This window comes from Bos taurus, chromosome 8 (genome assembly GCF_002263795.3).
Source record: "Bos taurus isolate L1 Dominette 01449 registration number 42190680 breed Hereford chromosome 8, ARS-UCD2.0, whole genome shotgun sequence".
NCBI lineage: Eukaryota > Metazoa > Chordata > Mammalia > Artiodactyla > Bovidae > Bos > Bos taurus.
In genome coordinates, this window is record NC_037335.1 from 106,047,399 (window position 1) to 106,074,815 (window position 27,417).

Consider the following 27,417-nt stretch of genomic DNA (forward strand, 5'->3'; position numbering starts at 1 on the left):
AAGTCCACCCCAGAATGGAGACACATGTCATTATGTCGGACCTTGAGGTTCCCCAATCCAGCGTTTCAGGCACGGAGGTGGGTGGATGGGAATTTACAAGCAGTGAGCATCAGAGCTGATGCTCTCACATCCCTTGCAGCCTCAGCACTAACCATCCAGCCCCACAGTAGCATCCTTCTTTATTGTCGCAGCCTCCCCAGGGGTCTGTCTGACTCTGTCCTCTAGCTACTATTGATTGAGTACTAAATACCAGCCAGACCCTGGGCTAAGCACACACCATCATGATCCCACTGAACTCTTCTCTCACCCCATGGTGAAGCGCACCATCGCACACATGAGAGCACTGACTTCCTGACTTCTGTTGCTCAATGCCGTGCACTAGCACAGGGGTACCCAGTCTCCGGGACCTAACGTTTGATGATCTGAGATGGAGCTGATGTAATAATAGTAGAAGTAAAATGCACAATACATGTAATGCATTTGAATCATCCTGAGGCCATCCCTCCTCTGTCCCAGTCCCTGGAAAAAGTGTCAGCGTCTTCCACAAAACGGGTCCATGGTGCCACAAAGGTTATGGACCGCCTCAGGAGGGCAACACAGATGTGCACCCCAGGAAGCCCATCTGCTGACAAGTGCTCTCAACTGCTCCATGAAAGTTACCAGAGCCTCTCAGATTCGGGTTCTGATCCCGATGCTGTCCATCTCCCCATCGGAGGGACCCTGGGCACACCACATCCCTCCCTGAACTGGCTTCCACATTCTCAGAATGGAGACGGTGCGAGCATTTGGCTGGGGTGCTGTAAGGATGCCAAGATCCAAAGTTACACACAGCTTAAGAGACATTTGTTCTTTTTCTCTCTCTCCCCACACCCTCTGCCTAAAAGGTTTTCCTCTCACCCAGGATGAACTCAGCACGTAACATTTTCAAGGATACCTTAGGAAAAGCCTGCAAGGTTTTGGGCCAACTGGGAAAAAAGTAAAAGAATACACTCACACGAGTGCCAAAGATTCAAAGGACGGAAAGCAGCTGTCCAGGCAGGTACACCAGAGGGAATCACGTGGAAAGCAGTGTTTATCACACACTTGTGCCTTGAGGAAGCATCCACGTGTGATTCACGATGGCAGGACTGAAGCTTCATTTGGGACCAGGTAAATAGATTAAGAGCTTTTTGCTGCCAGGACACAGTTTATTGCTGTAACTCTTGAGCCTAACAGAGTCTCTGACGTGCCATAGGTCCTTAGAGGTTGCACTGTGATTGCAGCTAAAATTTGAATAAAACTGTGGACGAGCAAGTAACCAATTTTGCCCTCAACCAAAGAAGAATTATCAGTTTTACCTAGGTTAATGAGACGTGTCAGATGTTAGGTAATCCATCACCACCAATCAAAAAAATAAAAATAAATCAGTCTAAGTCTACATAGGTGTGAAAAGTATTTTAAAAAAGATAAAGGGCTTGATTAGCATAAAGGTCAGAGTCATGGCTACTTTTAGAAATGAAGGGTGGCTAAGACGGCAAATGAAGATATGGTGAGTGTGTTAAGGGAGGGCTTGCGGAATGCAGGCAATATTCGAATCCTTGACCTGGGTGATGGGTAGATGGGTATTGCTTAATCACTGATGAAACTGTATGTAATGTTTTACACATTTTTCTATATGTCTATTATATTGCACAATAAAGTTGCTAAATATATACCATGTAGAAAAGCTACTAAAAGGAACTATTGAAATGTTAATGGTGATTACTGAACATGGTATAACTATGGGTGATATTTTTCTTCACTTTCCTCCCTCTGTATTCTAAACATTCTTATATGTGCATATAGTAATTTTATAATTGAAACAAATAAGCTTTTAATTGTGATGCCCTGTTATTTAAACGAAGCAGCAACAAAATCATAGAGGTTGGTTACAGCACTTCTGCTTGAAATCCCACCAAATGGAGAGAACCCCGTCTCCTCCCTGAGGTTTACTGTGCACAAAGAACAACTCTCCAAGGGATGGTGGGGGGCGCTGTAAGTCCCAGTGATTGTCGCAGCCCTAGAGGCTGAGCTTCAGGGTGTTCCCTGGAGGGATCATGCACAGCTTTATGGGGGGAAGGAAGGAGCTCCAGAGAGAATCAAGTTCAAGTCTGAGTTTGAAGAAAGCACAAAGGGTTTAGCTAAGGACACACAATAAGCAGAAAAATATTGAGACAGAGGGTCATGTTACTACCTAGGTCTATATCATCCCCATGACAGTGGGCTACTGAAATCACCTTTCCTTACAATGATGGAGGGAAAAAATAAATTTTTTTTTGACTCAATGAAATCCAGGATTCCAGGTTTCCTAGCTCACCAAGCTTCTCTTTGTCCAACTAGTTCTGGCCCTGGGAAGTGAGGTTACATAACTGGATCCAGATGGCACCTGGATATGTACACAAGGCTTTTCACTTTCATGCATTGGAGAAGGAAATGGCAACCCACTCCAGTGTTCTTGCCTGGAGAATCCCAGGGATGGGGGAGCCTGGTGGGCTGCTGTCTATGGGGTCACACAGAGTCGGACACGACTGAAGCAACTTAGCAGCAGCAGCAGCAGCCAAAAACAGTATAACGCACAGAAGCCATTCCCTGCTTATGGACAGACAAGATAGCAAAGGCTCAGACACATGTAACAGTTTGCCCAAAGTCACCCAGCCTCCCAGTGAAATGGATGTGATTTGAACCCAAGTCAGGATCATGGCCAGGTCCGCTCTGTCCTCCGAATTCTGGAATTCAGACTTTCCTCTGGAATTCTGATTAACTAGCCCACTTCCCAAGAAGCATATATAACTCTACCCAGGTGCTGTTTTCTCCGGGGGGAGAAAGGCTGAAGACGGTTTTATGAAAACTTTCTCTGTTGGCTGCCTCAAGGCTAAAACTTTTCATGATCATGACTGGTGGCAGGAATCCAGGTATCCTTTTTCCTGGGTTCTGAACTGTTTGCCATCCCTGGACAGTGTCTATGGTCTCTGAGAATATCTGAACTGATGGCAGAAGACTTACTAGGCAGGATTCAGAAGAAGCTGGAGAACATGAGAAAAAAAGAAAGCTTTCCAAATTAATGCTAATGATGATATCATTTCTCATATATTTATCCCAAGATTCATGATGAAAGATAAAAGAATGATGATAAAACGGGACTTCCTTGGAGGTTCAGTGGTTAAGACTCCCAATGCAGGGGACCTCAGTTCAGTTCCTAGTCAGGAAACTGGGTTTAATCCCTGGTTAGGGAGCTAGATCCCAAGTGCCACAGCCAAGAGCCTGCATGCTGGATGCAACTAAAACCTGGAACAGCCGAATAGGTAAAGAAACAGCTTTAAAGAATGATGATAGAAAATAAGAGAAGGGTACTACATGTGTGGAAGAGAGAGTCCTGGACTAAAATTTAGGATACCTGGGTTCAAGCCAGGCATAGCCCTTCCACTTTTTGGCCTCAACTTGTTCATCTTAATTTTTGACATAAGGGAAAGGGCTTACATATGGTTAAGATCAAGTCAGGGAGCCAATTGAAAAAGAAAAACACAGAAATGCTCTTTGAAAGCATATGTAAAGACATGTAGCTCTGACATAGGAAGTTACCCCCAAAAGACACAATTGTATCCTTTTTATGCTTCCAATTTAAAACTTGCATATATAAATTCTTATTTATATTTGCATATGCAGAGGGAGAAAATGTATATGAAGATATATATATATAGCCCAAAGTGTGGCATAGTTATCTCTAAAGTAAGTGATAAAGAGGACCATTTTTTTTTTCTTTTGTACATTTCAGCAATGTTTGGTTTTATTTTATTTTATAATGAGCATGAGCTACTTAAAAGAAAACTGAAAAAAAAAAAAAGAAGATTGAAGACTGGATGGGGGAAAATACCTTTTAAATGCAAAACTTTGACTACTATGATTAAGACAATTATTCCAGGTTTCCATTTCAGAGCTAAGGAAAAAACTGTCTGATTATCAGCATTCCCACAGCTGTTACAGAGGATCCCTTCCTCACAAGCACTCAGCACGGCCACTGAGGAGTGTGCAGCCACTGTGTTTGACTCCCTCATGTCCTCCACGAGACGACAGCCCTGCTACCCACTTATCTACCCGTCTCTGCACTGTTCCTCTGCTTTGAGACTCTTTTCCACACGTACTTATGCACAGGCTCTACCTCCTCAAGTATTCCTTTTATTCTACCGCTCCCTTCTTCAAGGACACTTTGGACCCAACACCCTTGAGTTGGATCCCAACCAGCACCCTAAAACAGGGCGGGTTTAGAAAACCAGAGACAGTTGCTCTTTTTAATTTTAATCCATCCCACCCCTTCACCCAAATCATGGAGCAAGAATGCAATCTGAAACTGTCCCTACAGACTTTGAGATTCCCTGTGGCTCATCCGGTAAAGGATCTGCCTGCAATCGGGAAACCTGGGTTCGATCCCTGGGTTGGGAAGATCCCCTGGAGAAGGGAAAGGCTACTCACCCCAGTATCCTGGCCTAGAGAATTTCATGGACTACATAGTCCATGGGGTCATAAAGAGTCGGACACAACTGAGCAACTTTCACTTCACTACAGACTTCAGGAAATGTGTTCTGAAGAAACGAAACACAGAAGGAGCCATCTACCCAAAAATGCTCAGAGCATGTTGTTTGTAATAAAGGGGAAACACTCAAAATATCTAACAATAAGACAAAGACACTTGATGCAATATTCTCTTTCGTAGAAATCAGGCAACCACTGCAAATGATGTTTATGAAGAATTTGCCATGGTTAAGGATGAGGGTTCTGGATTGGAGATGCTTGTTTCAAATCCTCTGCTCTAGAATTTCAGAGTGTGAACGGGAGTGAATTATTTAAGTTCTCCCTGTCTCAGTTTTTCTACCTACATATAAAAGGGACATAAAGAGACCACGTCAGAGGCCGCAGAACACAGCGAACTCTCAAGTACCTGGAGCTCTCATCATTACCACCACCACCATCCTCTTCATCTCTTCATGAAATATCAGATAATAATAATAATAATGGCAATGATGCTTCCGGCCTAGAGTGGGCCCAGAGCCAGCCCACTGTGCATGCATTATCCCAGTCAGTCCTAATATCAGCTTTGCCAGGTATTATTAGCCCCATTTTACTCAACAGGAATCCAAGACTCAGAGGCCTTAAGTAATCTGTCCCAAGGTCACCTAGCTAGTGAATCACAGTGAGTTTTTCTGATGCCAGAAACTGTGACCTCCTGAAGGAAGAGGCGATTGTAGGAGGAAATAAATGCATTCTCTCACGTGGTCTCTTCCTAAGGTGAAAAGGTGTTTGTGTTCATGAAATTAAAATGCCAACCATGTGTCCAGAGACACTTACAAAGGGGAAGGAAAGGGATGAAGAGCCCCTTCCCCTATATTTGTCTTCCCCATCAGCCAGTGAGTTAAGCCCTGCCCTCCACTCCACGCTGCCCTTTCCTGCCCTCAGAACCTTCCAACCTCAGAATCACTGCCCTCTGGGAACATATATCATGAGATCTCAGGAACTGAAAGGGCTTTTAGCAATTCTGGCCCTCTCCAGGCTGGTCCCAAACTCCCTCTCTGGTTCCGGCATAAGGTCCACACAGATGACCAGCATCTGCCCTGAAAGGCTCTACTCCACACTTGAACTTAACCTAACAGGTGGCAGAATCAGGATTTCAGTTCCTATTCCCTGTCTCCAGTTTAGAGCTCCTTTCCCCCAACACCATCCTTCCAGGAAGCAAAGGGTAAAACCCATCACTTGGAAGGGCGAGGGCTGTCCCCTGACTTTAACAGATAATGACTTCTACACAATAAAACCAGCTTACCAGAACTACCATCAGACCTAGCAAATCTAGATCCCAAATAAATAAAATAAAGGGAAAAAACAGAGATGGCTTCAAATGCCACGGGAGAAATAAAATGTTTAATGTCATAAAAGGGTGCACAGACTTTATGAGAATGCCATACATTATAATCTTGAAAACCTCATCCTGCATCCTGTTCACCTGCATACCTATTAAGAGAATGGGTGTGGGGAACTTGACTTGAAATTCACAAAAGGAAGATGCAGAAGCATAGCTCCCAGCTGAAAGACGATGCCCCTCTTTTCACCCCCACCCCCGCCCTGCCTCCGCCAAAGTTTGAGCCTTGTGTGCACTCATTGAGCCAAGAGGCACAGTTCCAATTTTCCTCTTTGGAAACCTCCTTCTCTGACCCCCACCCCCCACCTTCCAATACTCATTCCCTTTCTCTTCCTCCAGACCTCCCAGATACGGATGAGGAAGAGAACTTGAGGCACTGAAGGGGGATGAGGAGAAGGAAGTGCCTCCCTGCTGGTATGCTCCCTGACATGGGGACATTTGCTTGATCCCTGGGGAACTCTCCTTAGACTCCAGAAACTGCAATCTCATGACCTAAGAGGTGGCTTTGGATTCAGATAGACCTGGGTTGAGCATCTGCTCTGCTTTCGCCTGGATGGTTGGACTTTTCCCCAAGCTTTCGGAATCCCTTCTCTCATGGAAAAGTTGTTATTGCTGTTTAGTTGTTAAATCATGTTTGCCTCTCCTCAGTACTCCAGGTTCCCTGATCCTCCACCATCTGGGAATTCACTCAAACTCATGTCCACTGAGTTGGTGATGATATCTAGTCATCTCATCTCCTGTCGCCCCCTTCTCCTTTTTTGCTTTCCATCTCTCCCAGCGTTAAAGTCCCCTCCAATGAGTTGGCTCTTCACATCAGGTGGCCACAGTATTGGAGTTTCAGCTTCATTATCCGTCCTTCCAACAGATATTCAGGGTTGACTTCCTTAGGATTGATCAGTCCAATTTCCCTGCAGTCCAAGGGACTCTCAAGAGTCTTCTTCAGTACCACAACTCGAAAGCGTCATTCAGCGCTCTCACAGCCATACGCAACCACCAGACAAGACGAGCGTAGTAACTGTGCTCACCACATCAGGCAGCTGGGAGGATTCACATGATGATGCATTTTAATCACTTATCCCAGGACCTGGCCCACAACCAGCATTCACATATTCTCTACATGTATCTCCATAAGGGATGCTATTATTGACAGCATTGGTTTTTTCATCAATGTTATAAGTACTAGTATTACTGATGGTGGTGGATGTAGAAAAACCTCTGTCTGTGGACCTGTTTGAAAGTGCTTTGATGAGGATATCATATAAGAGATGCTTCACCCTTTTATGGACTTCCCTGGTGGCTCAGACGGTAGAGCGTCTGCCTACAATATGGGAGACCTGGGTTTGATCCCTGGGTCAGGAAAGATCCTCTGGAGAAGGAAATGGTAACCCATTCCAGTACTCTTGCCTGGAAAATCCCATGGATGGAGGAGCCTGGTAGGCTACAGTCCATGCGGTCGTAAAGAATTGGACACGACTGAGTGACTAAACTTTCACTCTTTAAATCCTATTTCCCAGACAAAGCATCTCTGAAAGAGTCTCCAAAAAGATGCTTTGCCTCTTTTTTTTACTCTACATAAACATGTATGTTTATGAAGATTTTTAGTAAGGCATAATTTTTCCTATTTTGGATTCTGGCAAAACTATCCTGCTTGGGAAAAGACACAACTTCTTCATCCCCAAGTAGTGGGAACAATCATGGTAACTATGGCTGCTGCTGCTGCTAAGTCACTTCAGTCGTGTCCGACTCTGTGTGACCCCAGAGACAACAGCCCACGAGGCTCCCCAGTCCCTGGGATTCTCCAGGCAAGAACACTGGAGTGGGTTGCCAGTTCCTTCTCCACACTGTACCTACATTACAGAGCAAATGTTGAGTGTTAATAACCAGATAACTCAACTTCATAAGAAATTTTAACTAAAATAATATGTGTAGCAAGGGACTGTACTCAATATCTTATAATAAACTATAATGGAAAATAATTTGAATATAGGCCTCCTAGGTGGCGCAGTGGTAAAGAATCAGCCTGCCGATAGAGGAGATGCAGGAGACACAGGTTCTATCCTTGGGCTGGGAGGATCCCCTGGAGAAGGAAATGGTAACCCACTCTAGTATTCTTGCCTGGGAAATCCCACGAACAGAGGAACCTGGCGGGTTACAGTTTATGGGGCTGCAGAAGAATTAGACATGCCTGAGTGACTGAGCACACACATATATAAATATGTAAGTATATAGGCTTCTGTGGTGTCTATAGATACATGTGAAGTGAAGTGAAGTGAAAGTCATTCAGTCGTGTCAGACTCTTGGAATTCTCTAGGCCAGGATATTGGAATGGGTAGCCTTTCCCTTCTCCAGGGGATCTTCCCAAGCCAGGTATCGAACCCAGGTCTCCCACATTGGAGGCGGATACTTTACTGCACACACACACACGTACACACATATACACATATATATGCATATCTGAATCATCATGTTATATACCTGCAACTAACATAATATTGTAAACCAACTATAATTTAATAAAAAAAAGTAAATACATGAAAAAGAAAACCTATCCTGCTGGTATCATGATCCATTACATCCTCTGTGGCTGACCTGTAGGGATGCAGAGTCCATTTCTGGGAGTGAAGACCCACTTCCCAGGCCCCAGACCCCACCGAGGCTCAGCCCTGCTCCACCCGTCCAGGAAGGCAGGAGGCCAGGAGGTACTCAGGGCTTGGCCTCCTGGTCAGCACGGCCTGGGCTGTGCTCCAAGTGATTTCTCACTCTTCTGATCCCCCTCACTTGTCCTCCTCGGTCTTCTTGAGTTTTGTTTCCTTTAATGACAGTCCAGTTGAGTCACTGGAAGAGGAAGGCACAAGGAATGGAGAGAAGCAGCTTCTCCCTCCCTAACTGAATCAGATACCAGTTTCCACTGGCAACTCACCCCAGTATTCTTGCCTAGAGAATCCTGTGGACAGAGGAGCCTGGTGGGCTGCTGTCCATAGAGTCACACAGAGTCAGACACAACTGAAGCGACTTAGCATGCATGCATGCGTTGGAGAAGGAAATGGCAACCCACTCCAATGTTCTTGCCTGGAGAATCCCAGGGATGGAGGAGCCTGGCGGCCTGCCGTCTATGGGGTCACACAGAGTCAGACATGACTGAAGCGACTTAGCAGCAGCAGCTGAGTTGTGCCAAAGAGGGGCCTGACCTATAATACATGAAAATGTGTATCTTTACCCTTGGCTTTTTAAAAGGCAGCATTTTTGGTTGCTGTTGTTGCTTCTCAGCATCTCAGGACAATCAGGGGTCCTCTTGTCCTTCCAAATATCTGGGAGGCCAGATGGCTTTTTAGGTCAAAGTGGAAAAAAAAAAAAAAAAAGGAGAAGAGGAGGTGGGGATGTGGCCTGTGATTTGCAGGGAGGTGTGGCAGAGTGAGATTGGTCTGGAATTCAGAGGCAGTTCCTGACATTAGACTCACCTCTTAAAAAGATGCCATCACTCCACAAGGTCCAGCAAATATACAAACCCCTGCCCCTCTTTAGTCCTAAATTTCCGTGGAAACGTCTAGCATGGCCTTTTCCCCCATTACCCTTCTTTGTGTTTTTCTACATACTCCTCTTCCCTGCTCGACAGTTTCATTTTTCTCATGTGTAAAGTGGAGATACTCACAAAACCTAGCTCGTGGGATGACTGTGAGAATTAAATTCGTTAAAATAAGCAAAGCGCTTAGAATCACGTCTGGCACATAGTCACTGTGAGGATGGCTGCTCTTATGTACTAACTCTTCTCATTTGTAAAATGGATATAATCATACCCATCTAGGGGTGGCTACAAGCATTTAACTGCCATGAGCATAAGTGAGATGGAACACAGTAGGTGCTCAATAGGTGTTAGTTCTCTCCCACATCGCCTCCCTTCTCTCTGGGACTCATTTCAGCACCCCACCCTGCACCCCACCTCACCACCCCCCATGGATATTCTTGTGTAGAGATACAAAATGTCCTGTTGAAGGTCGCACTGTAGCCCTGCTGAAACCCATCTTGTCTTCTGAACTAGACTACGAAACAAGGTGGACTCTTCTTCCTGTATCCTCTGTTACATTCACAGAACTTGATACATATTGCTAAAGTCAATATTTGGATTGCTACTGTGGCAAAGATGATGCTAAAAGACTTCCACTGTAGGAACCTACAATTACATGGAAGAGGTCTGTGATCAAATCTTGATTCTTATCACTGCTTCCCTACATGAGCTTGAGTGATTCCCACATCTTTCTAGACCTTTGTTTTTCTGTCTGTATGGTGGGAGAGGTTCTGGCTTGGTTGCAAGATCTCCAGGGTGCCCCTTCCTGGTCTGGAAAATGGGTAGATTGAAGATGGCCACACATTATTGACTACTCATCTCATGAACAAGCGCAGTCTAGTTTCCGCCTCTTGAATCTGGGCTGAAATCAATGACCTGTTTGATCAATAGATTGTGGTAGAAATGATGTTCTGGGACTTCTAAGGTTAGGTGTTAAGAAGACCCACAGCTTCTGCATAAGCTCTTGGAGCACTTATTTTAAGGTGCTTCCTTTGCAACCTGTGGTGCTGGAGAAAACTTTTGAGAGTCCCTTGGACTGCAAGGAGATGAAACCAGTCAATCCTAAAGAAAACCAACCTTGAATATTCATTGGAAAGACGGATGCTGAAGCTCCAACCTTTTGGCTACCTGATGCAAAGAGCCAACTCACTGGAAAAGATCCTGATGCTGCGAAAGATTGAAGGCAAAAGGAGAAGGAGGCGGCAGAGGATAAGGTGGTCAGATAGCGTCACTGACTCAACAGACATGAGTCTGAGCTTCTGGGGGTAGTGAAGGACAGAGATGCCTGGTGTGCTGCAGTCAGTTACAAAGAGTCAGACATGACTTAGCAACTAAACAACAATAACAACCAACTTTGCAAATCCAGCCTCTGTGGCCTGAGAAGTCCAAGCCAAATAGAGACACCAAACAGAGGGCAAGCACTCTGGAGAAAGACCCAGCTGAGGTCTAACAGAACTAGGATGAATCAGCCCCAGCACCAGGCAGGTAAAGAGGGCCTCTGGGACGCTCATTCTCCAACCCCAGATTCCAGCCACCTGCTGTCGGTCAGAGACACTCAGCCGAGTCCTTCACGTTCCTGAGCCACGACACTGGGAGCAAAAGAAACCGGTTATTTCAAGCCAGGGTTGTGGTGGTGGTTTCTTAACTCATGCTTTCTTTCAAGAAGAGATAAGAAAGCCTTCTTCAGTGATCAATGCAAAGAAATAGAGGAAAACAACAGAATGGGAAAGACTAGAGATCTCTTCAAGAAAATTAGAGATACCAAGGGAACATTTCATGCAAAGATGGGCTCGATAAAGGACAGAAATGGTATGGACCTAACAGAAGCAGAAGAAATTAAGAAGAGATGGCAAGAATACACAGAAGAACTGTACAAAAAAGATCTTCACGACCAAGATAATCATGATGGTGTGATCACTCACCTAGAGCCAGACATCCTGGAATGTGAAGTCAAGTGGGCCTTAGAAAGCATCACTACGCACAAAGCTAGTGGAAGTGATGGAATTCCAGTTGAGCTATTTCAAATCCTGAAAGATGATGCTGTGAAAGTGCTGCACTCAATATGCCAGCATATTTCGAAAACTCAGCAGTGGCCACAGGACTGGAAAAGGTCAGTTTTCATTCCAATCCCAAAGAAAGGCAATGCCAAAGAATGCTCAAACTACCGCACAATTGCACTCATCTCACACGCTAGTAAAGTAATGCTCAAAATTCTCCAAGCCAGGCTTCAGCAATATGTGAACCGTGAACTTCCTGATGTTCAAGCTGGTTTTAGAAAAGGCAGAGGAACCAGAGATCAAATTGCCAACATCCGCTGGATCATGGAAAAAGCAAGAGAGTTCCAGAAAAATATCTATTTCTGCTTTATTGACTATGCCAAAGCCTTTGACTGTGTGGATCACAATAAACTGTGGAAAATTCTGAAAGAGATGGGAATACCAGACCACCTGATCTGCCTTTTGAGAAACTTATATGCAGATCAGGAAGCAACAGTTAGAACTGGACATGGAACAAAGGACTGGTTCCAAATAGGAAAAGGAGTACGTCTAGGCTGTATATTGTCACCCTGCTTATTTAACTTATACTCAGAGTACATCATGAGAAACGCTGGACTGGAAGAAACACAAGCTGGAATCAAGATTGCCAGGAGAAATATCAATAACCTCAGATATGCAGATGACACCACCCCTTATGGCAGAAAGTGAAGAGGAACTAAAAAGCCTGTTGATGAAAGTGAAACAGGAGAGTGAAAAAGTTGGCTTAAAGCTCAACATTCAGAAAACAAAGATCATGGCATCTGGTCCCATCACTTCATGGGAAATAGATGGGGAAACAGTGGAAACAGTGTCAGACTTTATTTTTTGGGGCTCCAAAATCACTACAGATGGTGACTGCAGCCATGAAATTAAAAGGTGCTTGCTCCTTGGAAGGAAAGTTATGACCAACCTAGATATCATATTGAAAAGCAGAGACATTACTTTGCCAACAAAGGTCCGTCTAGTCAAGGCTATGGTTTTTCCTGTGGTCATGTATGGATGTGAGAGTTGGACTGTGAAGAAGGCTGAGCGCCAAAGAATTGATGCCTTTGAACTGTGGTGTTGGAGAAGACTCTTGAGAGTCCCTTGGACTGCAAGGAGATCCAACCAGTCCATTCTGAAGGAGATCAGCCCTGGGATTTCTTTGGAAGGAATGATGCTAAAGCTGAAACTCCAGTACTTTGGCCACCTCATGTGAAGAGTTGACTCATTGGAAAAGACTCTGATGCTGGGAAGGATTGGGGGCAGGAGGAGAAGGGGACGACAGAGGATGAGATGGCTGGATGGCATCACTGACTCGGTGGACGTGAGTCTGGGTGAACTCTGGGAGTTGGTGATCGACAGGGAGGCCTGGCGTGCTGTGATTCATGGGGTCGCAAAGAGTCGGACGCGACTGAGCGACTGAACTAAACTGAACTGAACATTTCAAATTGCTAACATGCTCCAACAATCAAATATGATCTTCAGAAAGCCATACATTAAAAATGAACTATAGATTATATCCTAAATAACCATTATTCAATAGAACTTTCTTTTCAAAAATTTTTATTTTGTGATATAGTTGACTTATAATGTGTTATTTTCAGGTGTACAACAAAGTTATATGTATAGCAAAGTGAGTATATATATATGTATGTGTGTGTGTGTATATATATGTGTGTGTGTGTGTGTGTATATATATATATATATATATATATATATATATATTTAACTTTGCTTTACTATGCCATCTGGGATATATATATATATGTCTGAGTAGAGATCCCTGTGCTATACAGTAGATCCTTGTTATCTATTTTATATATAGTTGTGTGTATACATTAAGCCCAAACTCCTAATTTAGCCTTCCCACATACCTTTTCCCTTTGATAACCAAAGGTTTGTTTTCTAAATCTGTGAGTCTGTTTCCTTTCTGTAATAAGTTCATTTGTATCATTTTTTAATATCCTATATATAAATGATACCATATGATATTTGTCTTTCTTTATCTGACCTACTTCACTCAGTATGACGAACTCTAGCTCCATCCAAATTGCTGCACATTAAGACTGTTACACAATAGCAGAAAACTGTAACAATGAAGATGAGCTATAGGCTGACATTTATAAAGGGCTGAGGAGGATGCATTTTGATCACTGGATTGTCTGGGGTTGAGTCCAGTAACAGTTCCCTTCTGGAGCTGAGAAAAGTACGGTAGCAACGGAATAGCAGGCGTGAAACGCTTCAGGGCGCAGCAGCTATTCCGAGACGGCGGCACGTCCTCCACAGGATATCATGATTAAGTGCTTACAGTTTCTCTGGTTTTGCCCTCTATCTTGATTAAAATTTTGCCACGTTTACGCTGCCACACAGAATAAATGGAGCCACAGCTTCCTTTTCAAACTGCGTTTTGCTGACATCATTCTATCTGTCACATTTAGACCACTTCTAATGGATAACGTTTTCCCCCCACTCTTTAGCACACTGAAGAAGAACACAGTATTCTCTCCCTCCCTCTTTTGATGCTTCATTCATGGCTACTTTCTCCATCCCTGGTCAAGAGGTGAGGGCCTCCTTGGCAATAACTGAAACTCAAAATAACAGGATAATTTTTTATATACCATCTCTGGGATCAGCCTCCCTTCGCATATTATTATTCACCTGCATTAGTGTTCTATTGATGGTATAACAAATTGCCATAACTTGGCAGTTTATAAAACACAAATTTATTATCTCGCAGTTCTATAGGCCAGAAGTAAAAAAAAAAAAAAAAAAGTCACTGGGTTAAATTCAAGGTCTCAACAAGGCTACATTCCTTTTCTAGATTAGGTGGCAGGCGAGGGGGAGTCCATTTCCTTGCCTCATCCAACTTCCAGAGACTTTCCTTAACTTCTAACCCCTTCCTCCAACTCAAGGGACATGAATCTGAGCAAACTTTGGGAGCCAATGAAGGATGGGGGAACCTGGCATGCTGCAGTCCTAGGGGCCATAGCGTTGGATATGACTTAGCGACTGAATAACAACAACAAATCTCTTCCTACATCTTCAAAGCCAGTAATGCTGCATCTCTCTGCTGCCGCCTGCTTCCACATTTACGGAGATTGATTATATTGGGCTCATCCTAATAACCCCAAATAGTCAGTCCCTCTCTTCAAAATTTAGCTTATTAGCAACTAAACTCATAAGCGAATGCAATTCTCCTCTGTTATATACAATAACATATTCACAGGATCTAGGCAGTAGAAAGTAGGCATCCTCCTGCCTTCGATACATCCTATGAAAGTGAAAGTGGCTTAGTTGTGTCTGACTCTTTGTGACCCTATGGACTATACAGTCTATGGAATTCTCCAGGCCAGAATACTGGAGTGGGTAGCTTTCCCTTCTCCAGGGGATCTTCCCAACCCAGGGATCAAACCGGGGTCTCTTGCACTGCAGGCTGATTCTCTACCAGCTGAGCCACAAGGGAAGCCCAAGAATATTGGAATGGGTAGCCTATCCCTTCTCTAGCAAATCTTTCTAACCCAGGAATTGAACCAGGGTCTCCTGCATTGCAGGTGGATTCTTTACTTACTGAGCTATAAGGGAAGCCCCCCAACATCCTATGACCCTCCCCAATTTGGCAGCTGCACACCTGAGGACTACATTATCCCAGGAGAAGATGAGCACAGCAGAACCAGAATGCCAAGCATGAGAAGGCATTTTTTTTCTAATATGTACTTCAGAAATTGAGGTCTAATTAGAACATATATATAAAATAAGCAGAAGAATCTATAATCTGTTAGAGAAGTGGCCTCCCTTCTAGCCATAAAGACTATTTGAGCTGGGAGAAGAGAGGAATGTAGACAGCATATTAAAAAAGTAAAGACATCACTTTGCTGACAAAGGTCCGCATAGTTAAAGCTATGGCCATTCCAGTAGTCATGTATGGATGTGAGAGTTGAATTATAAAGAAGACTGAATGCCAAAAAATTGATGCTTTTGGTGCTAGAGAAGACTCTTGAGAGTCCCTTAGACTGCAAGGAGATCAAACCAGTCAACCCTCAAGGAAATCAATCATGAATATTCATGGGAAGAACTGATGCTGAAGCTGAAGCTCCAATACTTTGCTCACCTGAAAGAGTCAACTCATTGGAAAAGACCCCTGGGAAAGATTGAGGGTAGGAGGAAAAGAGGGCAAAAGAGGATGAGGTGGTTGGATGGAATCATCAACTCAGTGGACATGAGTTTGAGCAAACTCTGGAAGACAGTGAAGGACAAGGAAGCCTGGTGTGCTGCAATCCATGGGGTCACAAAGAACAGGATGTGACTTAGCAACTGAATAAGAACAAAGAGAGGAATGCTGGGTATTAAACAAGAGGGTCTTGTAAAACGGACCCTGTGCTCTGTCCCCGCCAGGCTAATGACATGAGTGGTTGGAGAGGATGTGGGCTGTGGAAAGTCAGGTGGATCTGAGATATCAAGGCAAAGGTGCCTGTGTCTCGTGGATGGTAAATATGGTTGCGTGCTCTTCCTGGTATAAAGTCTGCCATCCACAAAGGCCTTCATGGTCTGTCTGGATCAAGACAGCTTCAGTCAGCTTCAGACTCTGAGGTCCACAGGGTTGGGTAGAAGAGCTACCTCACACCCTCCGTAGGCTGTGGAAAGTCTCCGACGGTTGGAACCAACTGACCTCAAATGCTGAGTGGTGGCGATGAAGACAACATGCCAGCAGATACCAGGATGGGCCACACACCTTTAAACTGGGTGGGACAGGGCAGTCCTGCCGTAGGTCAGAAAGGAAGGAGAGTGATGGAGAAGGGCCAGACGAGACAGCGGGGACCAGAATGGAGTTAGTCCAGCATCCCTTCACGGCCGTGCCTTGGAAGTGCATCAGCCTCCGTGAGCTGATATGCTCAGAAGTGAGACACAGAACATCTAACCCGACGAGAATGAAGCTTCTACTGCCATTGGGCGGGCCAGCACATAAATAAATCCAGCTGCAGGAACATTATAGAGAATCAAATACACAATGCTCCTGTGGTCTGTATTGTCCAAGCTATGGTTTTTCCAGTAGTCGTGTACGGATGTAAGAGTTGGACCAGAAAGAAGGCTGAGCACCAAAGAATTGATGCTTTTGAACTGTGGTGCTGGAGAAGACTCTTGATACATCAGTAACGGTGGCCTCCTCATCTCACACAGAAATGGTACTCTGTAAATCTCGAATCATTTCCACTTACATTCTTTGATTTTTCAGAAAACCTATGAGTTCAAGAGCTATTGTTTCCTTTGAAAAACTTAACAACTGAAAGCTAACCAGGTCAATACAGATTCTAAAACTTGACACCGACCAAGTCAGGGCTTAACCCACTTCACCCAGACCAGTCTTCTCTCCAGGGTCCTTTGCTGCCGTCTCTTCTCAGCCACAGGGAAGCAACCTGGTTTTGGGGCCTCCATCCTGCCACCTTGTGGTAAAACCTTGGAAAGTCACTCTGCTTCCCACACTGGTGAGCAAACGTACTCGCCAGGTCTGTTGTGAAGACGAATGAATCATCGGATGTAGACATGCCTTGAGAATGCTAAAGTGTTATAAAAATATAAGATATTACTTGTTTTTGCCAGAATAAGTTTCTTAGAAGATGGGCTACAATAAGAAATTTACCTTTCCCAGCATTATGGAGAGTCTACAGAGAAATGAGAGATTTTTAATTTCAGTGTGAAAGTGGGTATTTCCCTGTCTGTTCTAAAGTCATGGAGAAGAGCTTGCCTTCCATCCACTGAGCTCTGAACTTGCAGCTTTAACATTAGATCCTTAATCTATAGAGGAAGGTCACTGACAACCTCATCAGACTGTTGAATTTTCTCTTAACCTTCAGGGAATGGATGTTCTTTCTCGGTCTCCTCTTACTTTTCCAGTTTACATTAATGAGAGGGGAAAAGAGATAATTCCTGCCTACAGATACAGACACACGCACACACACACACACACACACACACACACACACACACACAGATCTCTGCATTTATGAGGTTTCATTCTTTAGGGACATCTATCCTCAAGAAGGAGCTTAATTATTTCAGGAAAGAGAATTGATGAAAAAAGGAGAAAGAGACAACTTAATCCTCTCAGAAAGATCAGGCTCATGTTTTGGAGACAACATGGATCATTTAGAACATGTTTTTAAATTTTTTTTTTATCCACTGACCAGCTCTAGTTCAGTTGCTCAGTCGTGTCCGACTCTGCGAGCCCATGGACCGCAGCACGCCAGGCCTCCCTGTCCATCAGTAACTCCCACAGTTTACCCAAACTCATGTCCATTGAGTCGTGACGTCATCCAACCATCTCATCCTCTGTCGTCCCCTTCTCTTCCTGCCTTCAATCCTTCCCAGCATCAGGGTCTTTTCAAATGAGTCAGTTCTTCACATCAGGTGGCCAAAGTATTGGAGTTTCAGCTTCAACATCAGTCCTTCCAATGAACATCCAGGACTGATCTCCTTTAGGATGGACTGGTTGAATCTCGCAGTCCAAGGGACTCTCAAGAGTTTTCTTCAACACCACAGTTCAAAAGCAACAATTCTTTGGCACTCAGCTTTCTTCACAGCCCAACTCTCACATCCATACATGACCACTGGAAAAACCATAGCCTTGACTAGATGGACATTTGTTGACAAAGTAATGTCTCTGCTTCTTAATATGTTATCTAGGTTGGTCATAACTTTCCTTCCAAGGAGTAAGCGTCTTTTAATTTCATGGCTGCAATCACCATCTGCAGTGATTTTGGAGCCCCCCAAAATAAAGTCTGACACTGTTTCTACTGTTTCCCCATCTATTTCCCATGAAGTGATGGGACCAGATGCCATGATCTTTGTTTTCTGAATATTGAGCTTTAAGCCAACTTTTTCACTTTCCACTTTCACTTTCATCAAGAGGCTTTTTAGTTCCTCTTCACTTTCTGCCATAAGGGTGGTATCATCTGCATATCTGAGGTTATTGATATTTCTCCTGGCAATCTTGATTCCAGCTTGTGTTTCTTCCAGTCCAACATTTCTCACGATGTAGTCTGCATATAAGTTAAATAAGCAGGGTGACAATATACAGCCTTGACGAACTCCTTTTCCTATTTGGAACCAGTCCTTTGTTCCATGTCCAGTTCTAACTGTTGCTTCCTGATCTGCATACAGATTTCTCAAGAGGCAGGTCAGGTGGTGTGGTACTCCCATCTCTTTCAGAATTTTCCACAGTTTATTGTGATCCACACAGTCAAAGGCTTTGGCATAGTCAATAAAGCAGAAATAAATGTTTTTCTGGAACTCTCTTGCTTTTTTGATGATCCAGCGGATGCTGACAATTTGATGTCTGGTTCTCTGCCTTTTCTAAAACCAGCTTGAACATCTGGTTTTAGAAAGTTCACAGTTCATGTATTGCTGAAGCCTGGCTTGGAGAATTTTGAGCATTACTTTACTAGGGCGTGAGATGAGTGCAAATGTGTGGTAGTTTGAGCATTATTTGGCATTGCCTTTCTTTGGGATTGGAATGAAAACTGACCTTTTCCAGTCCTGTGGCACTGCTGAGTTTTCCAAATTTGCTGGCATATTGAGTGCAGCACTTTCACAGCATCATCTTTTAGGATTTGAAATAGCTCAACTGGAATTCCATCACCTCCACTAGCTTTGTTCATAGTGATGCTTCCTAAGGCCTACTTGACTTCACATACCAGGATGTCTAGCTCTAGGTGAGTGATCACACCATCATGATTATCTGGGTCATGAGGATATTTTCTGTATAGTTCTTCTGTGTATTCCTGCCACCTCTTCTTAATATCTTCTGCTTCTCTTAGGTCCATACCATTTCTGTCCTTTATTGAGTCCATCTTTGCATGAAATGTTCCTTTGGTATCTAATTTTCCTGAAGAGATCTCTAGTCTTTCCCATTCTGTTGTTTTCCTCTATTTCTTTGCATTGATCGCTGAGGAAGGCTTATCTCTCCTTGCTATTCTTTGGAACTCTGCATTCAAATGGGTATATCTTTCCTTTCCTCCTTTGCTTTTCATTTCTCGTCTTTTCACAGCTATTTGTAAGGTCTCCTCAGACAGCCATTTTGCTTTTTTGCATTTCTTTTTCTTGGGGATGGTCTTCATCCCTGTCTTTGGTACAATGTCATGAACCTCTGTCTATAGTTCATTAGGCACTCTGTCTATCAGATCTAGCCCCTTAAAACTATTTCTGACTTCCACTGTATAATAGTAAGGGATTTGATTTAGGTCATACCTGAATGGTCTAGTGGTTTTCCCTACTTTCTTAATTTAAGTCTGATTTTGGCAATAAGGAGTTCATGATCAGCTCTAAGACTTGGACAAACCCTCCTCTCTCTCAATGGGCTTCAATCTTCCAAAATGCAGCATGGAGGGCTAGTTTGCAAATACTCTGATGTGGACAGCCGCTTATGCACACCCACCCAGCATCCACAAGCTCTCTTCCTGTTGCTAGCTTCCTACTTTTCCTTGAGAGTCTACGCCTTCCCTCAGCTCACTACCACAGAGTTTGAATGCGGCTGCCTCTGATGCACATTCCAGGTTCTGGGATGAGTCTAGTCCTTCCAACCACAGTGACTGGTACAGGGATGGGCATGAGAAACAAGCTGATCCAATCAGATGGAGTTCTGAGTTGGAGGGACTAGGAAAGAGAACTGTGGTACTGGAGAAGATTCTTGAGAGCCCCTTGGACTGCAAGGAGATTAAACCAGTCACTCCTAAAGGAAATGAACCCTGAGTATTCATTGGAAGGACTGATGCTGAACCTGAGCTCCAATCCTTTGGCCACCAGATGTGAAGATCCAGTTCACTGGAAAAGGCCGTGGTGCCGGGAAAGACTGAAGGCGAAAAGAGAAAAGCACAGCAGCAGATGAGATGGTCGGGCAGCATCACCGACTCAGTGGAGAGGAGCTTGACCAAACTCTCAAGCTGGCTTAAGGCAGGCCTGGTACACTGCAGTCCATGGGGTCACAGGAGTTGCACATGATCTAGTGACTGAGCAACAACAACAACAGAAGGAAAGAGAGGCCAGCGTCCTGCAGGACTCACTGTGTGGAGAAGGTGTGGCTGGCCACAGAGTGGCATGGTCCTGAGAGCAGAGCCGAGAGTAGAGCGATCCCAGTGACACTGTTTGAGCCCCTTAGTCCTACTGACTGGACTTCCATTTGAGTCAATACGTTGCCTCTCTTTGCCTAAAGTAGTTTATATTGGGTTTCTATCACTTATAATTCTAAAAATTCTAATCAATAAAATGTCCATTGCCCATTGGCTTCTGAAGACTTCTTGATCTTTGCGTCTGAAATAGTTTTATTGCACTATCTCACCCTCTAGAAGCTTCTTTGTGTGGGTTTCCTGGCCCTCATCTATCTCCCCAGAGGCTATGTAGGTGCATTAAGAGCTGACTGTGTAGTCCCTTGGTCTCTTTCAAAGGACCTAGTCCAGAGCAGGAATTTTCATCCGTGGTCTCATTCCTCCATTCCCGCCCTCTTTCTTTCTTCTTATCTTCTGAGATGGGTACTACTGGGGTGCTGAGCTGAATCAACAGATGCCCTGGATTGTCCCTCAGCTTATTGGGATAGCTCAGCTGGTAAAGAATCCTCCTGCAATGCGGGAGACCTGGGTTCGATCCCTGGGTTGGGAAGATCCCCTGGAGAAGGGAAAGGCTACCCACTCTAGTATTCTGGCCTGGAGAATTCCATGGACTCTATAGTCCATGGGGTTGCAAAGAGTCAGACACGACTGAGCAACTTTCACGTTCACTTTCAAACATGAAAAAAGCCAGTCTGGACTATAAATTATCACAGGTGATGTAACCCATAAACATACACAAAAACCGCAATGGTTCTCACAAGAGCAGGGTCATTTCTCCATTGGGGAGAGGGGAAAGGCTTCCTGAAGGAGATGGGTCTTGAAAGAAGTCCACTTGTTTCCTACACTGTTAGGAGAGCAAGTCACTGAGGCTGAAAGAAAGGCTTGAGCAATGCCTCTGAGGCATTAAACAGTTAAGTGTTCAGGAACAACAACAAATCAGCTCCATTTGGTTTTAGTGTAGAAGGAAGTAAACTGATGGAGAGATTGGAGGGGGGACCAGGCCAGGAATGCCAGGCATTCAGCATGTAGGACGATGCTTCCCAAGTGAGCTTCTAAGGCACCCCCACGTCTCACACGCATACACAGTCATTACAGTGCTACAAACTCAGGCTCTGGGGACCGAACCCCCACTATAGAATCAAAACTCCTAGTGTAGCATTTCACCTTCTCCTGGACATTGTACCTGGAACGTGCATTTTAAACAAGCACCCTTGATCATTCCTATACAACGCATCATCCAGTTTGGGACCAACCGTGACGCTCACATACCTTCTGTACTTTTACTGCACATTTGATACTAAAGCTCTGTGCAAACAAGGACACCATCCCCTCCACGGCTTTGCCTCCCCCAGCCCCAGTCTCTTCCCAATGTCCACTGACTCATCATATGAAGCCAATTACAACACCACCTTCTCCAGGAAGCTTTCCTCACACTTTGGATCTCACCTGCTACTTTTCTTCCGAACAGATGCCGTGTTCCCCACTGACTGCACAGAGACAAGACAGGCCCTATCTCACTCCCAAATGGCCTGTGAACTTCCTGGAAGGCTAAATCCCAGCGTCAATACGTTGGGGAGGGCAAACGTGCCAACTCATTTCCATTCTGAGAGCCTTTATACATGATCCTATCCAGAGGTGTTTTCCCGAGTTTTATAAACAGATTTCCTTGAGAGATGCTCACTCTTCGTTGACTATGCCCTCAGACTCTTAATCCAAGTAAGAGCTTGCAGTGGTTTAGCGGCTTTTGTACCTGTGGGGTGGGGCAGGGGCAGGGCTGGGGTGTTGGTGAGCCAGAGGCCAGGGGCTCTCGAGGACCGACTGAATAGTGGGCACTAAAGCTCTAATAGCTCATTTCATTCTTCCAACACTTACAGGAGTTACGTGTGATCGGGATCCCACTGTCCAGATGAGGAATCCAAGGACAGCAGCCTGATATACTGAAGGCCACAAAGGCAGGAGCTACGACCTTGACCAGCTGCCCCCTCACAGAAGGGGCCTCCTGCTAGCAGCCTTGGCCCCCGGGCCAGCACCATGCTCACGGGCAAGGGCACTTACCACACACCCCGAGGAGTCCACCTGACGGTCAGACACGCACTTGAAGTTGCGAGTGCAGCCCCCGTTGTTCCGAGAGCAGTCACGGACGGGCCCGAAGGAGGACAGCAGGTCGTTGATGGTTTCGAAGTAGGTGGACAGCATCGCGTCCTCCCTTGGAGAGAAAGGGGACGGTTAAATCCCAGAGACACCTGTATCACTGCGTTAAAACTAAGTTTAATGTGCATTACTTTTGAGATCATTATTCATCATATTTGTAATCGAGAAAATGATACAAATGCTTACTTAAAAAGAAAATAAGAAGCAAAGAAAAACAAAAAGAAATAAATTCAATGGTTATACTGTCATATGACATGATGGTTATTTAGTTTTGATAAAGTGAAGTCAAGTCGCTCAGTCATGTCGGACTCTTTGCAACCCCATGGACTGGGGCCTACCAGGCTCCTCCCATGGGATTTTCCGGGCAATGGAGAGTACTGGAGTGGGTTGCCATTTCCTTCTCCAGAGGATCTTCCCCACCCAGGGATCAACCCAGGTCTCCCGCATTGTAGGCAGACGCTTTACCGTCTGAGCCACCAGGGAAGTCCAGTTTTGATAAAGAAGGATATATTTGGAACTTTGCACCCTTTATTTCAATAACCCTCATAATTTTTTAAAGTAGACATACGATTTTCATTTTACCAATAAGTGAACTGTGATGTGACTGAAAAAAAAGTGTTATTTACAATAGCCAAGACATGGACGCAACCTGTTTCCATCAGCAGATGGATGACTAAAGTAGTATGTGTACACGATGGAAAGCCACTCGGTCATAAAAAGAGTGAAATAATGCCATTTATGGTAACATGGATGGACCTAGTGAAGTAAGTCACGCAGAGAAAGACAGATGTTACTGAGTGATATCACTTGTGGAATCTAAAAAAAATAAATAAAAATACAAACGAACTTATTCACAAAAGAGAAACACTCACAGATGTGGAAAATAAACTTATGGTTACCAGAGGGGAAAGCCGGGGTAGGGATAAATTAGGAGTACAAGATTAACAGATACACACTACGACATATAAAATAAACGGCAAGGATTTACTATAGTGTGTAGGGGACTATATTCATTATCATGTATTAATCTATAATGGAAAATAATCTGAAAAAATATATATATAACTGAATCACTTTGTGGTACTCCTGAAACTAACATAATATTGTAAATCAATTTTAATTCAATTAAAAAACAGAAGAAAAAGAAAGGTGAAGTGTTTTGCTGACTGCCACCAGCCTGCACTGTGGCAGAATTAAAGTCTGTGCCAAGCTCTATCTGAATACACAGAGAAAGTTCTTCCCTCTACACAATTCTTAACTTGCATTATACATGTTTCTACAGATTCCAGATATCCCCACAGCAACTCTGTAAAATGGGCACGTTCCTAGTATTCCAACTTTGCAGAGATAAGTTGAAACTATGGGAGGTGTGGCACTCACCCCAAATTACACAGCCTATAAACAGGAGAGCCAAGACACAAACACAGAATCTCTGACCCTAGTACCACAGACCTGTATTTTTCAGACTCTTGCCTACAAATCACACCATCAACACCAGTAGCGTCAGCTGTTGTAAAGATGAGAAGACTCTAGGCAAATGCGTGAGTGAAACTCCCAAGTGAGGTTCACAATAGAATAAGACTAGGTACTATAATCCATGAATCTGCCAAAATTCTATTTGAGAAGAGATAAAAAATGAAAGTTTCTGGATGCTGCTTTCTGGGAAAAGGGCCCCCAAATAAGGAATATCCTAGCCCTGGCTAGGTGATCTATGGTGCATTCATTAGGGTTAGGGCTAGGGTTAGGAGGAGGTTTTATTTGCAGGAGGTTTTATTAAGGGGTCACTACAGGCAGTAAAAAGAGGCACCATATTCTTCCATGATGTATATCTCATGGAATCCAGAACTAAGAAAGAGGGGACGTGCCAGGGTATGCATGTGTTGTGCGAGGGGGCCAGGGAGCACCCCTAGTGATGTCTCTGGACCACACCCTTCACCCTTTCTCCCAACCTTCCTCTCCTCAGGCTTGGCTCTCCAGGTTTCAGTCTCCTAGCTTCTTCCCTGACTCCAACCCTATCCCCTTCTGTTCCATCTTTCATCCTGACTACCAGTGAACCTGGTAAATTCCAGCTCTACCTAGATACCCCATGGATCAATAGGTCTCCATTATTTACAGAAGAAAATCTAAATTAGTTTCATTGGCATTCAACATCCTTCATAGTCGGGTTCCTGCCTACCTGTCTGGCTACATTTCACTTCGCCCTCAGAGTCTCCATTCCATAGCCACAGCCTCCTTCTCATTTGCTAAACACACAATCTGAGGCCAGGTTCCCTGCAAACAGATCCTGAAACAGAGTGCTGCTTACAGGAGGGTTGTCGAGGAGCCCTCTTGGGATACAGGAAGCCAGCAAGGCACGACTGGGCAGGGGGGAGGCTGTCCTGCCATGTGGTTGAGGCCACGTGGGTCTGCAGCCTCAGGTGGTCCTGAGGGGAGCTGGAGCGCCCTTTTAAGATGCCCTGAAAGGAGCCAAGGGACCCAGGCCTCTGCATCACCACATCACCGGCTGCCACGTGGAGGGGTGTCCTTGGGACAGGCAGCTCCCTGTGGCTGAGGTAATGCCAGTGAAAGACAGAGCTGTGAGTTTCGGCCACATTCCAGAGGATGGGGGGGTCAGCCCTGCAGGGCTCTGGGTGCAGGGCGTACCTTTACCTCCCCGAATCCTCGACCATGCCCTTCTGCCTGGGATGCTCAGCTCCAACTTTTCTCCCCCACAGAATCCCAAGAACCCTCGAAACCATTTGAATCCATGCGTCCGTTCATTCACCCTTACATTATACGTGTTTACAGAGTGCTTCCTATGGACCGGGGAGCATCCTAGGTACTAGGGTTCCAGCAGGGACACTGGACAAAGTCCTCACGTCCAGTGAGCTCACTGTGACCTCCTCAGTGAAACCCTCTCTACATCCCACAAACAGAATCGACTCCTTTTCGCTTTGAGTCCATTGTTTAAATCTATTATTTTAGTGATCTTCATCACCAACGCCATAGTTTCCCAAAGAGACTGTAAGCTTCTTGAGTGAAAGGCCCAAGGCTTAGTCATCCCTCTTTATTTATTTTTTAATGTTTTGTTTTATATTGGAGTACAGCTGGCCTTCCCTTGTGGCTCAGCTGGTAAAGAATCCGCCTGCAATGTGGGAGACCTGGGTTCCATCTCTCGGTTAGGAAGAGCCCCTGGAGAAGGGAAAGGCTACCCACCCACCCCAGTATTCCAGCCTGGAGAATTCCATGGACTGCAGGCCATGGGGTCACAAAGAGTCCAGCACAACTGAGTGACACTGACTCAGTCACAGCTGATTAACGAGGCTGTGACAGCTTCATGTGGACAGAAAGGGACTCAGGTGTACATGTACACTATTCATTATCTCCGCAAACTACTCCCCAACCCAGGCTGCACATTGTTCTATTTAAAATGGATAACCAACAAGGACCTACTGTACAGCACAACAGCACAGGTAACTCTGAACAATGATATGCAATCATCCCTCTTTAGCCCCCAGCACTCACCCTGGTAAGACCTTGTGCGAAGTAGGTGTTTTGCAAGAGAAACAAAGAAATTACCAGAAGGCATGGATACAACCACCACCAATCAGTAGTTTTATCACGATTATGTCCAAAGAGGACACTCCCCTGCCTAACCCCAGCTCTGGGTTCCCACCGTAAATCCCTCACGCTCAGGGCTGCAGTAGAGGGCCAAAGAAGAGAAAGCAAGGAGGAGAGCCACCAGCTTATCTATCACTTCCTAACTTTGTACAGAGTGAGGTCAAGGTGGCAGGCGGATGGAGGGAGGCAAGGAACAGTCCCTGAGCTCATGCTCTTGGGAGACTCCCACTTCTGAATCACAGAAAGAGTTGGGAATCCTGGAAAGACATTAACGGTATTAAAATATTAATATCCTTAGAGGGGGAAGAAGGATGATACGTGAGGGGAGGAGATAAAGACAGAGAGAGACAATTTGAGAAAGTGTGAGAGCAAGGAAAGAGACAAACATGCAGAGAATCTGCTAGAAAGCAGGAAGAGAGGCTGAGAGGCGGAAATACAGGCATCCAGAGCAGGATGGGTGCCCAGATGGACGGATGGACTGACAAATGGACAGGTAAACAGAGAGACAGACAGAGAGAGCAACACAGCCAGAGGAGTGCCACGGAGAGAGAGCTTAAGAGAGGAAGCTGGAGGCAGCGGGGGTGTGTAAAGAAAAAAAGCGCAGAGCTAGATTAGGAGAAAGAAACAGAGATTCAAAAAGGAGAAGGTATGCAGGCCAGCAGAATAAATGTCCACATGTACCGAGATGGAGAGGAGGAGGGGAGGAGAGAAGAGGGAAAGATGGGGAGAGGGGAAGGAGTAGGGGAAGGAGACAGACTCAGGAAGACAGAGAATGAACAGGAAGAAAAAGACACTGCCTGAGTGGAAAGACCACACACAGAGACACGGAGAGCAGAGACAGAAGGACCGAGAGAAGCAAAGGAAGAGACAAGAAAAACCAGCAAAAATTGTCACCTTCCAGTGGAACCTGGCGACAGCTCAGGCTATACAAATAAGGAGGCTGTTAGCTTTTCAAAGGATTGATTCTGCATGAACATCCGTTACACCCAGGGAACATTACTTAAAACACAAAGCCCTGACACAGGGGCTGTTACTGAGTTGAGAACAGCAATCGCGTCAGGCTGGGAA

The 27,417-nt window shown here is 44.9% G+C and overlaps 1 protein-coding gene across 4 annotated transcripts in view; it reads right to left on the reverse strand.

Annotated features, from left to right (window-relative positions):
* The window catches only part of ASTN2 (astrotactin 2), a 1,047,916-nt gene that overhangs the window by 404,736 nt on the left and 615,763 nt on the right, over positions 1-27,417 (reverse strand). For all 4 annotated transcript variants that reach the window (XM_024996359.2, XM_024996356.2, XM_024996355.2 and 1 more), the window contains one exon: positions 22,654-22,804. In XM_024996359.2, the coding sequence (XP_024852127.1) occupies positions 22,654-22,804 (151 nt within the window). The remainder of the gene's footprint in view (positions 1-22,653; positions 22,805-27,417) is intronic.